The sequence below is a fragment of the Athalia rosae genome, chromosome 1 (assembly GCF_917208135.1).
Source record: "Athalia rosae chromosome 1, iyAthRosa1.1, whole genome shotgun sequence".
Classification (NCBI taxonomy): domain Eukaryota; kingdom Metazoa; phylum Arthropoda; class Insecta; order Hymenoptera; family Athaliidae; genus Athalia; species Athalia rosae.
The window spans coordinates 4,490,849-4,506,513 of NC_064026.1; the positions used below are offsets into that span (position 1 = coordinate 4,490,849).

General features: G+C 47.3%; 1 protein-coding gene across 2 annotated transcripts in view; it reads right to left on the bottom strand.

The window, feature by feature from the left end:
• Positions 1-13,261, bottom strand: part of LOC105692943 (Kv channel-interacting protein 1) — a 96,564-nt gene extending 83,303 nt beyond the window's left edge. The window contains exons 1-4 of one of the 2 annotated variants that reach the window (XM_048649209.1): positions 10,687-13,261; positions 10,272-10,540; positions 6,779-6,926; positions 6,594-6,671 (exon numbers count right to left, since the gene is read on the bottom strand). In XM_048649209.1, the coding sequence (XP_048505166.1) occupies positions 6,594-6,671; positions 6,779-6,908 (208 nt within the window). In that variant the 5' untranslated portion in view covers positions 6,909-6,926; positions 10,272-10,540; positions 10,687-13,261. Of the gene's footprint in view, positions 1-6,593; positions 6,672-6,778; positions 6,927-8,094; positions 8,284-10,271; positions 10,541-10,686 lie in introns of those variants that run through there. The other variant, XM_048649203.1, reaches the window with a different exon arrangement.
• Positions 13,262-15,665: the final 2,404 nt, after the last annotated feature.

Here is a 15,665-nt window from a genome sequence, read left to right on the forward strand (position 1 = left end):
GCTACTGCTTTATCCTCTCGTATTTCACCAGCAGGTAGTAGCGAACTACAACAACGGGATTCGACTACCGCGCGCGGCACGTCGATGTATTAGTTTTCCCAAAGCAAATAAAAATCACCGCTGGTCTGTCTATTCGCCGTAGTCCATATCGGCCCATATTTTCCCTCGTCTCCGCCGACGCGAAGCGCCCCAGGTTTCGCCCGACCGCACGTACCGGAAACTCGAGCGAATTTTACGCCGGCGAATGCATTGTGTTCTCGATTACGATAATGATCGTGCTAATAACGAGTGGCACTGAAACAAACGGCGCAAGGCTCGTAAACGCCATAATTGTCTCCGCTATTACCTTGTCGCGCGGCGCTACTTTGAGGTGGAGAGTCCCCTTCTAGAATATTTTTTATTTAAAAACGAACGTAAGGCGACAGTACGTGATATTCCGGTTGGGGAATTCACGTGTGGACGATATCGGGGTGGCGGGGGGAAACGTTTGCGGGGTGACTTCCGTAATCTCGTTCGAAGCGCGTCGATGCAACTTGAATAATTAATTAAAATCCACCGAACACCGAACCGACGGTGTAGCCGAACGATCGGTTTCGATTCTAAGATTTCCCGGTGCATTACGGCGATAATAATCAGGCCGAGTAGACGGGAAAGCTCATTTTATAATAATTCATCATCGCTCGTCGAAATTCATCTACTCTCGCTTAATTTTATTAAAACGAGCTGATTTGATGGGTGCGAGATACAGATTTCATTTTATTATTTCTCGTTTAAATATTCAGGATTCATTGTGCCGATGAGATCGAATAATAAAAAGTTCGTATATTAAATATCTCACCGCTCGGAATATGAAATCGACGAAATAGGAATGGAAAACGTTGAAAGCGGTTGAATTTGTAGCGATCGATCGTAGCGTACCGGTGGGATGAAATGAGCGGAGTTTCTTCGACGCCGGGGTAACGAACGTGGGGATGACCGATGCGGAATATATTTGCAAACATTTGCCGGCGTAATTTTCCACGGCACTTGCCTCGAATATCGAAATCGAACCAGGGACACGAGACATTTATTCCCACGTCGTATGGGGTAACGCACTATAAACCGCCGAAGCGATGTTTCGAGTTTCACGATAAGCGGAATACCGCTCCGATTCTAACGCTCGCACTCGGACGTTCACCTGAGCGTAAAAGCGCCCAACACTCTCCGTCTCCGAGATATATTATATTTGGGGGAACGCGAAGGCCGATAGTCACGGAGAATTGATAATGCGGGTTCTTCATATTTCCCCTGAGCCTGCCCTCCCCAGTTAGAGAGATATTATCGGGCTTACCTAGTCGTGTTTAACGCGTAGCTTTGAGCTGTTTTACTTAGGGTCGAAGTTTTCGTTTGATAAACGGATTGAAACTGACCTTTCCCCATATAGACTGGTCGGTCGGTATGTGAACCGTTGGCTGGAGCAGCTCCGCGTTAGCTGTAAGCCAACGGGCTTTGTTGTTAGCTACGATCGCCACTAGGGATGGACTTTGTACATGGTTTGCATGTTTCACAGGATAGTCGCAACCGGAGAGAGAGAGAGAGAGAGAGAATGTTGAGCAGTGAGCACACAAGCCTGCCCACTCGAAAATCTTGCGTTCGAAAGTGGACGTAAGGACGTTGCGTAAAGTGATGTACACGTGTGTGTCGGCGAGTTCGGACGAATATGCGTAATGGAATTGGGGTGGAGGGTACAGGGTTAGCGTAAAGTAGGAAGACGGAGACTGAGCGATGGACGAGCGTACGCGTACTCGAATTCCATCACCCTCGTCACTGTGGGAAAGTTTCGCAATTAGCGTGGCGAAAAGCGACGAGAATGTTAATTCGCGGATCGTGGTTTGGTAACAGCTCTCGGGATACGTTATGTCCTCTCACGATTTTCGCGTCGTCTGGAGGACCCGCGCCGGATGAATTAGCTAGATGGACTTACGACAATAGTCTCTTTAATCCGTCACTCTCACTATCCGTTTGGGAGCGATAAATTTTTCGTATAAATACCACGGATTATACATTCCACGATTGAAATGAGAACCGTAAAAACCCCTCGATCGCATCGGTACGACCGCAGCAGCGGTAAAGCTATAGGTGAACGCTCTACCGAGCTCCACGGGGTACAGTTCGGCAGTGATTCTGAAAAATGAGCCGCAAATGCGAAATTAAAATTTTTCGGGTGCCTCGTTAATCTCTTACGCGAACGCGATCCCCCGGGTGCGTCTGATTCCAGGCAATTTACGCTCGGGACTCCGAAGAATGAACGCCGGTGGAAACCGAAATTGGCTACCGCAAAGAAGAAATTTCTCAAGTAGGATCTACCGCTTTGACCAAACCTCAAGTACACCGGCTTCCATGAAAAAATGAATGAAAAAAGGTTGGGCAAGGAAAAAGACCATTACACGTACGAAACACATGTAGGTATACGTGTGAGACCTTCCACGTCAAACGACTGGCTGCTTTTTCCAAAATATTTGTTGGACTGAATGAAAATTTTTTGACATCTTGAGAGGTCCTCAAAACCATGATCAATTCATAGTATATGCTTGTATATTTTGAACTCGAGAATCCGAATCCAGATGCCAAATTCATCTATCCATAAAATTGATCGAGTTATCGCCAATTTTTCAATCAAAAATCACAAAAATCAAGAATATCTCGAAGGGAAAAATTCGTAGCTCCATTTGACCAACGGATTCGTGTTCCTGATGTTAAAACACAATAAAAAAGTGCCATACAATGAAATTTAAAAAATAAAAATTTTTTGTCAAAAATTGAAAAAATCCAAAGGGGTACCCCTTGAAATTTTGTCGATTTTGGGCCAAAAAAAAATATTTCATTTTATATGTTTTTCTCGTGTATTTTGACCTCAGGAATCCAAATTCACAAGTTAAATTGATCTATCTACAAAATTGATCGAGTTATCGCCAATTTTTCACTTTTCAGAGCGGAAAAATTAAAATATCTCGAAGGGAAAAATTCGTAGCTCAATTTGAGCAACGGAATCGTGTTCCTGAGGTCAAAACACAATAAAAAAAGTGCCATACAATCAAATCTTAAAAATAAAAATTTTTGGTCAAAATTTGAGATTTTTCCAAGGGGTACCCCTTGGAATTTCGTCGATTTTGGGCCAAAAAAAAATATTTTATTTTATATGCTATTCTTGTGTATTTTGAGCTCAGGAATCCGAATCTGGAAGTTAAATTGATCTATCTATGAAATTGATCGAGTTATCGCCAATTTATCGCTCCAAAATCATAAAAATCGAGGATATCTCGACGAGAAAAAATCGTAGCTTAATTTGAGCAACGGATTCATGTTCCTGAGATCAAAATACATTAGAAAAGTGCCCTGCGATCGATTTTGAAAATACTTCAATTTTTGCCCCAAAAATCGAAAAAATCCAAAAAGTTTTGTTTCGTACAAAGAAATCATGTTCGCAGTAGTACACGAGCCCTCGAATCTTGACGCCATATTAATTTCGATCATATGCTCCGATCAATCGCGTAGCTTCGGTATAATTCTTTGATCGTTCCTGAAAGTTTTACAAGCGGCTTTCAAAAGTTCAGTCAAGACAATTATATCGATACACGTCGTCCCGCGTAACCTTTAAAGAGGATCTGATTTATGTGCGGAGATATATCTTCACCCGAGACGCTGGGGTGAATCGATATCGATAAATTGTCGGGTCTCTTCTCGTGCCCCCATCGACAAGCGAACGACAAATTATTCATCGTGTATTACAGCGCGAACGTGAATACGCGCGTGAAACACGTGACTTCAAACTAAACACCAAACTATTCCAACGACAGGGAGAAATTTCCGTTCAAGACAAAGCCTAGAACTTACGAGGTCGGATCTGGTTCGCGGTACCTCCCCATCCACCCCCATCCTCATCTCCAAATCCTTCTGATGAGCCAACCAAGGAACGTGAATTACCTACGAAAGACTTCACCTGCATAGACACGTGTAAGTACACGAAGGTGGAACGTATGAGGTCGCGGCGGAGGAAAAAGAAACGGAGGAGAAAGCGAAGGTGAATGAGGAGAACGGGACGGAAGAACGTTCATCCAGCTTTCCAGTAAGACAATGGATATACTTTTCTTCAGGTTTTATGGCTAGAACAACAATGAATAGCTATAGGGTATATACATGTACTTTAGGGAAGATGATACGCCAGGTAAAGTTCTCATTTTTACCTCTCTACATGTCATATCACGAATTTTCCTCAAGAACAAAGTGTGGAATATTAGAAAAAACTGGTGCTTACGTACGAGCTGACGATGCTTAACCTCGCTTCGGATGATACTTGACTCGACTACCTGTACAGTCCCGTCAACGAGGTGTAATTATCTAGGCGAAACCGACGCTGACCTCTCCTCGCCCTCGGCTACTTTCTCGAGAGAATAAACTATTTTAATAAAACACCCCACACCCGATAACAACTTATTATCGATCGATTCGATTCCAATGGATTCTTGGCACCGGTAGGTGGAAGAGAGTCCGATTCATCCAGGATTGCAGTCAGCCCCGGTATCGGATCCTCGTAACGTTCACTTCTCTTTTCTATACTTTACTCGAGGGTGCCGAGCCATTCAACGGAGCGGATAAGCGGAGAAATGGAAATACATACTCCTTGGACAAATATCGGTGCTTTTCAATCATTGTACGGCTGACCAAAGCGGGCGAATATAACCGACCGATATTAATCGACTGCCGCCTAGAATAAGATCGCTCGACGGGGGGATGGGGGGGTGTTATACTCTGGGTACGTTGAAAACGTTCTTAGCTTGCGTATATCTGATGGAGTGCGGTAAAGTTGTTGGAAACTTCATCGCTAATTTCAACGTATGTAAGGAACATCGCGTTCGACCTACACCGCGAACATTAAATATGTAACCGGCTATGACGGGAGGAGGCAAAATGCTCGACTCCGGTATACCCGGTCGTTCAATTACTGCACGATTCTCTAATTGCCTCTGTTTCAAACTCGGCGCGGTTGTTTTGTTAACAATCTATGAAGAGTCGGATAATTTGATACACATAAGAACAACACCGATTCAACGTTAACTTTGAAACCGCGGGGACGCGATGATGGATCAGGACGCGGAAAAGTTCCCGTTCGGCGTACGCGCGTCGTTTCTATGAACGTTGGAGAGAATTCGGAGTGCGGGAAATCTGTCGGAAGTAGATCGTTCGAGTAGGCGAACGCGATATTCGGGATTTCGTCGTCGACTTCCAACGAAATTAGGTAGATACGAGTACGCGCATTCGTAAAGAGGCATCGTGACCAAAACCGTGGAGGAAATTCTAGTCGGTAGTTCGGGTGGGCGATTCAATTACATCGGTCGATACTCCGGGTCGAGTTGCCAGCTAGGCTCGAGCAGTTTGGCTCTGACTTTGCAAAGTTTAAAGTGGCTATCAGCCATGTTCTGTGGCGCGGCATGGCGTGGTGTAGCGTGGCGTAACGTGTAGAAAAGGCATGAAAATTTTCAGGGTGTGTCTGTGAGCAGCTGTAGCGTCTACCGTAGCTGGATGGGGAGAACGTTTACAGCAACACGTGCTCAAAGCTGCCGAGAACCCGATGCTGTTCCGCCTCGAAGGTGAAGGAAAATCTCTCAGATCCGCGGAAAGCTGAAGCAGAGGTCTCTCTATATATCTTTGGCAAATTGCTCAGGCGTAAAACGGAGCCTCACACCTCGGGCCGCAATTTCGATCGGACGGGTCTAGATGGGGTACGGATTTCATGCGGAGGGAGAACCGGTAATTCTGCCCATTGTTGGAAGTCAAGCTTAGAGAATAATCAGAGTTGAGACTAAATTAGAAAATGGAGATGGTCGCGGAGGCGACTCTGTTTGTGATTTCGATTTGGTCGAGTCGCTCGCATAACGACAAGAACTCGACGTTGACCTGAAAATCATCGAAGGCGGATTTCGGGCGCGTCCTATTTCCATCAGAATTCCCGGAGATTTCCGACGGATTTCAAAAGAGACGGTGGAAGTTATGCTTATGCTCCGAAGCTCTCGTTGTTCGCCGAAGAGCGCTTGAATCTTATGCAAGGTATATTATATCGGATGTAAGCGACCCGGAACAATTGACCTCGGGTCAAGAGAACGTTTGCTCTTATCTCACAAGAGAAGATTCCGATGGGCGGACTGGGCAATATTAATTCCCGATGTGAGAAGCCTCAAAATAGAACCCGCGAAAATCACTCGATCTGTTCGGTCTCGTGGTTTCAGTTCGAATTCGGAATCGCAGAATATCCAGATTCGCTTATTTCTCTCCGCTAGAGTCATACGCTTGGCAAAATTTGGTCAACGAGACCTGTTGTACCATCGTATCTTTACCTTCAGGTGCTGCAGGTTTTCCCCCCGGCTGGGTCACGCGTTACCTGAGCGTGGCCAAAAGGCTACGGACGTTATAGGGCGTTCCAACCATCGGTAACCTACAAGCGGCGGGTTATCGCCAGCCGTAGGAAACCTTTCCCGTCGCGCGACTCGGGTGATACGAACAACCGTCCGTTGTTAATGTAAAATTTCAAACGAAGCATTGCCAATAGATTTACTCACGATGTGGCGGTTGATTTTCATCTTCGAACGATTCGTCCGGGCTCAGTTCGCCGTTTCCCGCTTTAATCCTACGCCACGCTGTGAAAATTTACAAAAGTCGAGCTTGTAAAGTTTCGATCGATTTTCACAGCCGGAGACGCGGCCGAGTGTCGATCGACGAACGGAATTAATTTTTGAGTCATTACCTTTCCGAAAGAGCCCCGTCAGACCCGACGAAGATTTCTTCTTCCGTTGTCTCCTCGTCCTTCTGGTCCGATTGACCTCGTCCACCGAGCCGAAAGAATCCTCCGTGCAGTCGTCCATGTAGTCGTCCATATCGAGATAAGAAGAACTCTGCGACAAACGAGGAAGCGGAATCAAGAAAAACGAATCGACCAGTCGTCATCGTCTGATCTATTCACTCGGGATACGTTACGCGAGAGGATGATAACGCCAAGTCCTCCCACATTGTTTAGCGGCGGTTAGATTTTATGAAACCCAAACAGCTGCAGACGAGAGTGACGCAAACTTTATTCTTCGCGGATCTCGGTTCGCTACTACTCAATGATCAACGAAACTATAACTGACTGACACAACCACTTCGGATATCCCTCGGCACGCGACTCGACGACGATGCTCAACCTCCAGGGAGTTATTCCTGAGTGTATCACAATTGCGTGTATTTTTAGGAGCGGGTTTATTTTATAAGGCCAGGTTGCACGCGGCAGCCTTTCCACTGGAATAATCCGTTCCTCTGATTTTTTTAACAATGATCATCTCTTCCCCAAGCGATATACCCATGTACAAAATCTGGATGAATCGCGCGGTCGGCGATATTCATAGATTATGATAAACACGTCGACCGATTGATCTCTGTGAATATTTTTCTTGCCGATGGCTTTTGATATTCAAACCTCATAAAAATAAATACGAGTTTCGAATAAAGTTTCGAGGTGGATCTGATATTTGCTACCAACACGTACAAGCCGTCGGTGGTATATTCCAGAGATTCTAATTTCACCGCTAGAAAACTGACGAGCAAGGATCACGAGGGAAAAGCTTGGAAAAAAGTGATCGGCAATGAGGTGCCGCGGCAAAGCTCATCCGCTAAGCCCATGTGGTGTCTAGGTGTCTGATCGCGGTGCCAAGTGCTGAGAATTCAAAAACGACTCTGTGGACAGTGCGGGGGTATCACTCGTCGTACAACGTCCAGCGGCCATAAATATCTCTGACAATAGGCGCACGCGTACGATTTACATTATTCATAATCGGATATAGGGGCAGCCGAGAGCTGTTCAAAATCCGGGGCCGATATTGTGAATTGTTTGGGAAATTAGACGATCCGTTAGTTATTTGTTAGGTGAAAAATCAAATGCCGAGTGGAATCGGAGGCGCTTGACAATATTAAGAACGTTGCATCTACGAGCTCGCGTTGACAGAGTTTCGCAGTTTGATTACGAAACGAAGTGAGAAAAGGAGGACGTTAACCGAATAAAATTATGTAGGGGAGAATCATTCTTACGATAACTCCGTGATGTAATATCTCCCTCGGTTCCTGTTCACTCGTAAGATCCGCGCGCGATCGAAATCGTCGAGAAGTGATGACGGAGACGAGCGAGACGGACGATCGGAGATTCCATCAGCGTGTCAATTTTATAAACTAGCACTTGACGCATCGATGCGAGGTACCGTGACCCCTCGATTCACCCGTTTTGAGGAACTCTCGACTACAACGTCGCGAAGTTGTTGGAACGCGAGGCGTCGGTAACTGTCTTTGGCCTAAGGCCAGCGTCACCCACGCCATGGTCACGACTTCGAAGATCGCTTACGCTTATGTATACCGAGGAGAGACGACAATATCAGCTGCTCCGTTACTAAATATCAAACACCGTAAATCTGCGTGGCTCGTGTGTTCCGATGAAATTTGTTATTTCCGACTTTCGTTTGGCAGCGACCCTCCCTCCCTCCTCCGAGGAAATTACGATAATGAAATAATTTTTATCGATCATCGGGGAGATGAATAAGACCGGAAGTCGGTCCCTGGTACGTATCTGAAAAAGGCACACCACGCTTTCTCTCGGAGTTTGAAGAATCATTCGAATCGGTATATCGATGGATTTTTCTGTATACCGCGATGAGAGGAGAGTTTTGTCCCGGGCATTGTCCATCGTAAAAAGTGAAATAGCTTAGGCACGATCTCCCGAGGCCTACCGGTGCATCTGGGTAGGACAGTGAGAGCCGGCGTTGACCATTCTCCGGACGATACCTACACCTGGGCAGCGTCGGGGAGCAGAAAGCGGAGTGAAATATCGATTTCAGCTGAGCAACTCCTCGGAATGAGAATAAGGAGCGATTATAAGCGAGAGGCGCACGTATAGCCGCACACCGTGTACAATCGATGTTGGTGGCGTGAAAAAACTTGGTGTTAGATGTTGGGTTGTTGACGAGCTGTTTGCCGAGCTAATAACTAACTGTAGTTGGGTGTTTCGTGTTTTACCCAGGTCTCGTTTCCAGATAGTAACTGTCCCGAGCAATCATCTATTCCCCTACAAAGGAAACGCATTTAATACTCTTTAGCGAGTGACACAAGCCTAGGAGGTAGGTTATCTACTCGAGGTTACAAAGGGGCAAGAAAACCTCCGGTTAACCGCCTTTACCTCGCCGTGGACCTACGACGAACTCGCGCCTGTCCGAGTGTCGCAAGGCGAGGTGCGGAGTTACCGAGAACGTCGCCATTTGTAGGGCTACCGACGCTCCTCGTCGGCTCCTGCAGCCTCGCTTCTGCTTCGACTCGAAAAATTCACAAAGTCGCAATCCAAATTTAAAAAAATTATCCCGCACCGGAGATGATAAATTTTTTCCTCTAAATTATTTTAATCACTTCTGAACGTTAACGATTCCGTCGTCCGTACGGTGCGGAGGACCGCGGCGTATCCTCACCCCGTAATATTCCCCAGCTGTTTAAAAGTAGAATAGCCGAGGTCCGCACAGCGCGGGGTACAAGGAGATGGCTCAGCGGCAGTCTGGTTGAAAATATTTAGGACTCTCTCCGCCCAGTTGTAAAACGTAAAGGCGAACAATGGGATCGGTAGGATGTCTCAATAGTGCGGAGGTGAATAGCATATAGATTACAAGAATGGCAGGTATTGTTGAACGGGGTCCCGAAGTCACGTGGAGTTTAATGAAGGAAAATGAAGTTAACATCACCGCCTCAGGGAAGCCGTATACGGGGTGACATTGCGGGCCACGGGCCACACCAATAGTCTCGGGACCACCGTCGACCGAGAGTTGGTACTTTTCCTAAGGAAACGAGCGGACTGCGGATAGCCGGGCGGCACGTTTGTAGTATTTGGGACGAAGAATGTCGTTCGCATCCTTGGGAAGTCTGTAAACAAAAATCCCCTCGGAGTCGTATTATACCGTCTATTTTGCGTTTAACGAATCGACGGACGGACGACGGATTCGGGTACGAGTCGGCTGTTGGCGAAGTTAAGACTACACAGCAGTCTCGACTGCGTGGAGGGTAAAAAAGGATCCTAAAAATGCAGACCACCTTCCGAGAGATTGTCTTTCCAACCGGCGGTGCGTCGCGCTGCGGATGGAAAACTCCACCTCGCTATGGCACTCGGGTATATAACTCGCTAGCACTGAAAGAAACGACGTGAAGCAATGTGAAGGAAAAATAGGCAATATAGTTACCGGTTAAACGAACGCCGACTCCAACTAAATTAATTACGCCGGCAGTAATTACGTCGAGCTGCACCATCAGCAGAAGTAGCAGCTGAGTATTGTGCTCGACTCGTCGCTGCGCGTATCCTGTAGCAGTAAACGGTGCCATCGGCTTCTTCTGCAACGCAAGCAGCTCCGTACCGCCGCGCAGTCCTTCGAAAACCGAGTTTGCCTTTCCTCCTGATGCGAAGCGGCCGGTTGCTATGCCGCACAACCAACGATCGGATCATCGCCGATTTCTAACGATACCAAACGATTCAAATGTACATCGTGCACCAAAATCAATGAGATCCATCGTTTGTCGTCATTCGATAAAAGAGACGTTCGTCGTTTTACCTAAAATCTTTTCATTTATTTCGATCCAAAATAGCTCCAGGCTACAAACCTTTGAGAGCAGGATACTCTACGGTGGTAGCGATCGCCGTGAGCCTTGAGCGAAGTGGCAGCAGCAGCCATTTGAAGTGAGTCAAGACCGCACACGTAGCTCGTTGCATGAACGTATACAACCAGCGAGGTTGCCTTCTACCCGCAAGTATCTATGTCCGGTAAATAACAATAACAATAACGATAATTGTCGATGTTGCTGCCGCAATGCCGCCGCTGCTCGGAGCCGAGGTACACGGTGCAGATACACGCATCGATACAATGTTGTCCCCTTTTCCGTTTCGTCCGCGCGTCGTCCCGCAAGAGGGTAGAGAAATATACCTGTATAAGAAAAACGACGAGAGCCGGGGGGGCCGCGTCGAAGAGGGCAGCGGCGATACTTACACCAGCCACGACCAACTCCGCCGAGGAATATAAGTCGCTCGCTCGTTCGCTCGCTCGCGAAACGGGAGTTTTTTTAGAGCCCCGGCGGAGGGTGGAAGGAGGAAGAAGAAACGGCAGGGAGCACGGCGAGTGGAAGGGGAGGGCGGGCGGGCGGGGTGCCGTTTGTCGGGCATACCTCGGGGCCACCCTGGCGTCTAATTGCGCGTAATGCGCCAAGGCCCGGCCGTAGGATTTGCCGCCAGAGAACGATGGGAAAAACTTGGGTCGCGTCGTGACAAAACAAAGTTGCGGGGACGCGGTGCTATGTCCGGCACGCTCGGACCCACACGACGTCGATCCGCAGATCATATCCCCGGAGTCCGCGAGGTTGACGGTGATCGCGGGGAGGAAGGGAAGCCTGGGATATCGTACGAATGTCCAGTTCGAACGGCGGATAAACTCCTCAAGTCCGGAGGCATTTCAGTATTTCGTTCGGTGGTTGCTCGCTTTACGGCCGACCGGTCGAATTCCATGTCTTTCGGGATCAATGTCCGCGAATCATGCCCTTAACTCAAGAAGTCGTAGATCTAGAAGGCGTTAGTGAATTAAAAGTCTGACGCCTCTTTCGAAATTCTAAGACGCGAGTCGAAGACGATTGAGACGTGTTCGCGCGCCGCGCTTCGCTCATTTTTTCCCCCCTTCGATCCTCTTGCCTTCGTCGCGTCATTCCGTATGGTCCCGCGGGAGGTCAACAGCAGCAGAAACAGACGAGCGGTCAAAATTACACAATTATCGCGACGAAAGAGACCCAGTTCTTCCAGAGCCGGTTTCTCTCGATAGCGCGGATGGTTATAATAGCTCCAGCCATTTCGAATCCCCTTGTCCTCACGATCCTCTAAACAGCTGTCGAGTCGGCAAATCGTCGCTGTATACTTCTCTTCGGAAAATTTTCGCCGAACATTTTTACACGCGCGTTGCATCTTCCGAAAGTTATTGAATTTGTGTACGGCTTTTTTTTTTTTTCGCCTATCCCGCGGGATGAGAAATATACCGGGAGTTGAGAGCGTATCCCGGTGAATTCGTCATACCGCGTCACGCGCGAGTCATTAGTCAGGAGCTTGTTAGCCGACACATAATATCTACACGTTTCTGTATAATGGTCGGCATTTCAACACGCGACCGTTATTAACTCCTTCTTTCTAGTCGCACCGCGAGGTGCCGAGGGGGTCAGCGGTAGCGGCTGGACCACAGAGACAATAATATCAACCATTATTCATAATAGCCCGGAGGAGAAAAACTTGTACTAAAAGTGATTTGGCCTTGCTAAACGCTCGTCTGGGTTCTCCCTGTCCAGTACGAATCATCCGCTCTGTTAACACCCCCTATCCCGAAGCGAGGGAATAGCGAGTAGCCGGACGGACACCCGTGCGATACGTGTGTATAATTATATCGGTGAATTTCAAGAATCTCATGTGTCGATCGAGGCTGCGCCGAGTCGCGTTATGATTAAAAAGCTTTTGTGACGAGTAACAAAGCTGGAGAAATAACGTGAAATTCCTGTACGACGGCGCAACGAATCCTTAGGGAAGATCTCAATCTTGACCGGAAATAGAAACACTGGAAAACAGTGGAACGGTATTTCTTGACTTTGAAACTCTCCGATACTGCAACGGCTTCATCCGTTTTTGGGATCAATAGATGATCGGGTGTTTCTCAAAAGATTTCGATTCGTCACGAGGTACTGACCAGTTTTCTTTGACCGTCATCCACCCAGACAATCCTTGAAATCTGGAACCGGAAGTATTGCCCACCTCCAGAGAGGGCGTGCTGCAAACAATACCATTGTTACAAAAGTGGCGTGTCTTTGTTGGGTCTACTCCGTCGAACTCTTCAGCCCCGAAGGGGTTGGCTGAGGGCAAAAAAATCTCTAAGCAATCGGGAGTCCGTTTCAGTCATTTACGAGACTATATAACTTCGATCCTCGTGGTTATATTGTGGATATTCGAAATCTGAGGAATTCAATTCCGAACACAAGGGTTTGATAATTGGAGAGGGTGTGTGTGACGAGGTGTTCGTTGGAAATATTCATATACATATTCATCTCCGAGTTTTTTTTTGTGCCCCGCAAACAACATTTCCAGTTGCGAGATGACGCGGTATCCAGCCATTGACGGAGTCGATAATTTTCTGATACAGTTTCATCTGATCGTTTGAAGCGAACATCCGCTCTTTCGATGGCCCGTTCAGCGATCGATCAATTAATCGTATAAATCGCGAGGAAAAGCCGAGTCGCTCGTGGGCGGTGGATGAAAATAGCTACCGGGGTTCTCGGAATTTCACTCAGATGTTGGCTGATGCTTTTTGCAGCTGATTGGAACCGAAAGAAGCGAGTACTTTTATACGTCTATAGCAACGGGAGTTATCGCAATTATTTATACTCGCCAAAGTTGTTTATGACTTTTCTTTGGGGAGGGTGCATGGAAAAACCACCGCTCCAAGAATATCCACATCGTGGTGGAGATGACGTCTATGGTGGTATACGTGGGTAGAAAATATAGATAAAAAGGTGCCGAACCTATTATTGGTTTACGACATTCTGCGACAAAAACCCGACGGATATCCAGTCGTACTGCGTCGTTGGCCAGGTATATAAATGGGGTAAGCAGGTCGCACGCTGCTCTACTATGCTGCGCCGTATAGTCCGGAGATGATGAGGACTATGGACACCTCATTGTCAGACTCAAACCGTATCTGTTGACCATTTCTAGCCATTGTCTTAAAAATCCACGGTATAAGAATTTTCGGATGTTTGAAGTAAATCTCGTAATTTTTCATCATAATTTTCAAACCGAAGATTTTCACTTTCCGATAATGAGCAGACGAAATAAGGGCGGTTATCAAACCGAGTTGATTTCCATTCGACCGATGTGGAATCGCAGGTGTCTACTGGTATAATTTCGTTACGAATGACAGGAAGTTTGTTTGGCAACAATCTCACGACTTTAAGTTGTTTACTGGTTCGCGGAGTAGTTATTTTTGCCCATTAATCCAACCCACCGCTATACTGCAATCAACGAACGGACGCCCGTTTTATTTTGTTACCTAATCACACGTACGGTACAGTACTACAACTACTACTACTCGCGTGATATTCATTATTCCTTTCCGAAAGCCTTACTTTCTCCCATCACCGATTCAATTCGACTTCGGCGACCGTTACAGACTTTCGTCATTTCGAAGGGACGTCGAGATGAGGATCTCAGAATTGACGAGTCTGTGATCAGAATTACCGGAGTAACAATCCGCCGCTGAGTTTATGAGCGTCCAGATGACAGGGTGTAGAACGGAACGACGCTCCCGCAACTTCGGGTTCCCCTTGCCCTTGTTCCCTTTGCTGGGCACAAAATGCAGCGGTGGACCGCACCGTCCACTTTTGCCGAAAAATCTATGAGGTTTATTTGAGAAGGTGCTGCGTGTTTCCAGGACGTTCTAATTACGATTTTGAATCAATGACTACCGAGTCTGGGTGTTAAGTAGTGGCGTCAAGACTCGTTGTCTGGTGACGCAGTCCGGAGCTTCCTCTTTGGTCAGACTTCCTGTCGGAAACAATCGTCGCGATTTGTCCGAGGTGCTCATTCCGAGGAGTTACGGTGATATCCTCGAAATCCGGGAGCCGCGAGTTGCCGCTCGGAATAAAGTCCGGGCGTTCGATTCCATTGAGAACCATTACGCAAAACAATGAAGTGTCCCCGAGACGCGGAGTACGCCGGGACAGTCGGGTGAACGAGCGCTCGTACGTGTTCGCCAATGAATGAACATCGAACACACATCGTACGATACTCCGAACGTAAAGTTGAACGGGCGCCCCGTGTACCGAGGATCTCGCAATTATCGGCACACGAACCAGATACAACCGTAGACTCCGTACCGCTGCGTCCTAATTGTCTCGGGGTTTCGCGAGAAGAGGGGAAAAAAAATGATGAGAAATAAAATTCGATCGGGGCAGGTGAAGTTTAAGCGCCGTTATACACGGCGTGGGTGTCTCGATTGTCGTCAGACGCGATGCCGAAAACTGCGACATCTGTGCGGCATCACATCCGCCGGAAGACGTCACGGTCGTGCATATCAATCGTCCTACTCAGCCATGCTAATGGATTCGTTTAATTAATCGATGCATAAGTGCACGCACTTATAGCGCCCCCCCTCCCAGAAAAGCTGAGAGTTTGGCCATAAGTCGTTGTCGCAACAGGCGCCATAAGCTACTCGAGTTGCGTTCGCGGGTAATTTCTATGGAAACCGAGTAGACGGTGCGTTCCGACGTAATACCGACTTCCGAAGGACATCCGGTTATTATTTTGCTGAAAAATTCTCAAAGCTCCAGAGGATTTATAACGATGAAATTTCGAGGCCCCGGACAAAAATTTTTAAAAGAGTTTCTACGAGCGTGCGTCGAAACCGTCATGACGGCTATCGTCCTGGGACGGAGACGTGACGGGGGTAGGCCCCATAAGATGTCGAACCATAATAGATCATAGGTCGTGGAGCGCCGTGCATACATGTATATGTATATACATGGATTCTCGGAAGATTGGTCAGCGCTTGCCCAGCGGGAGTATA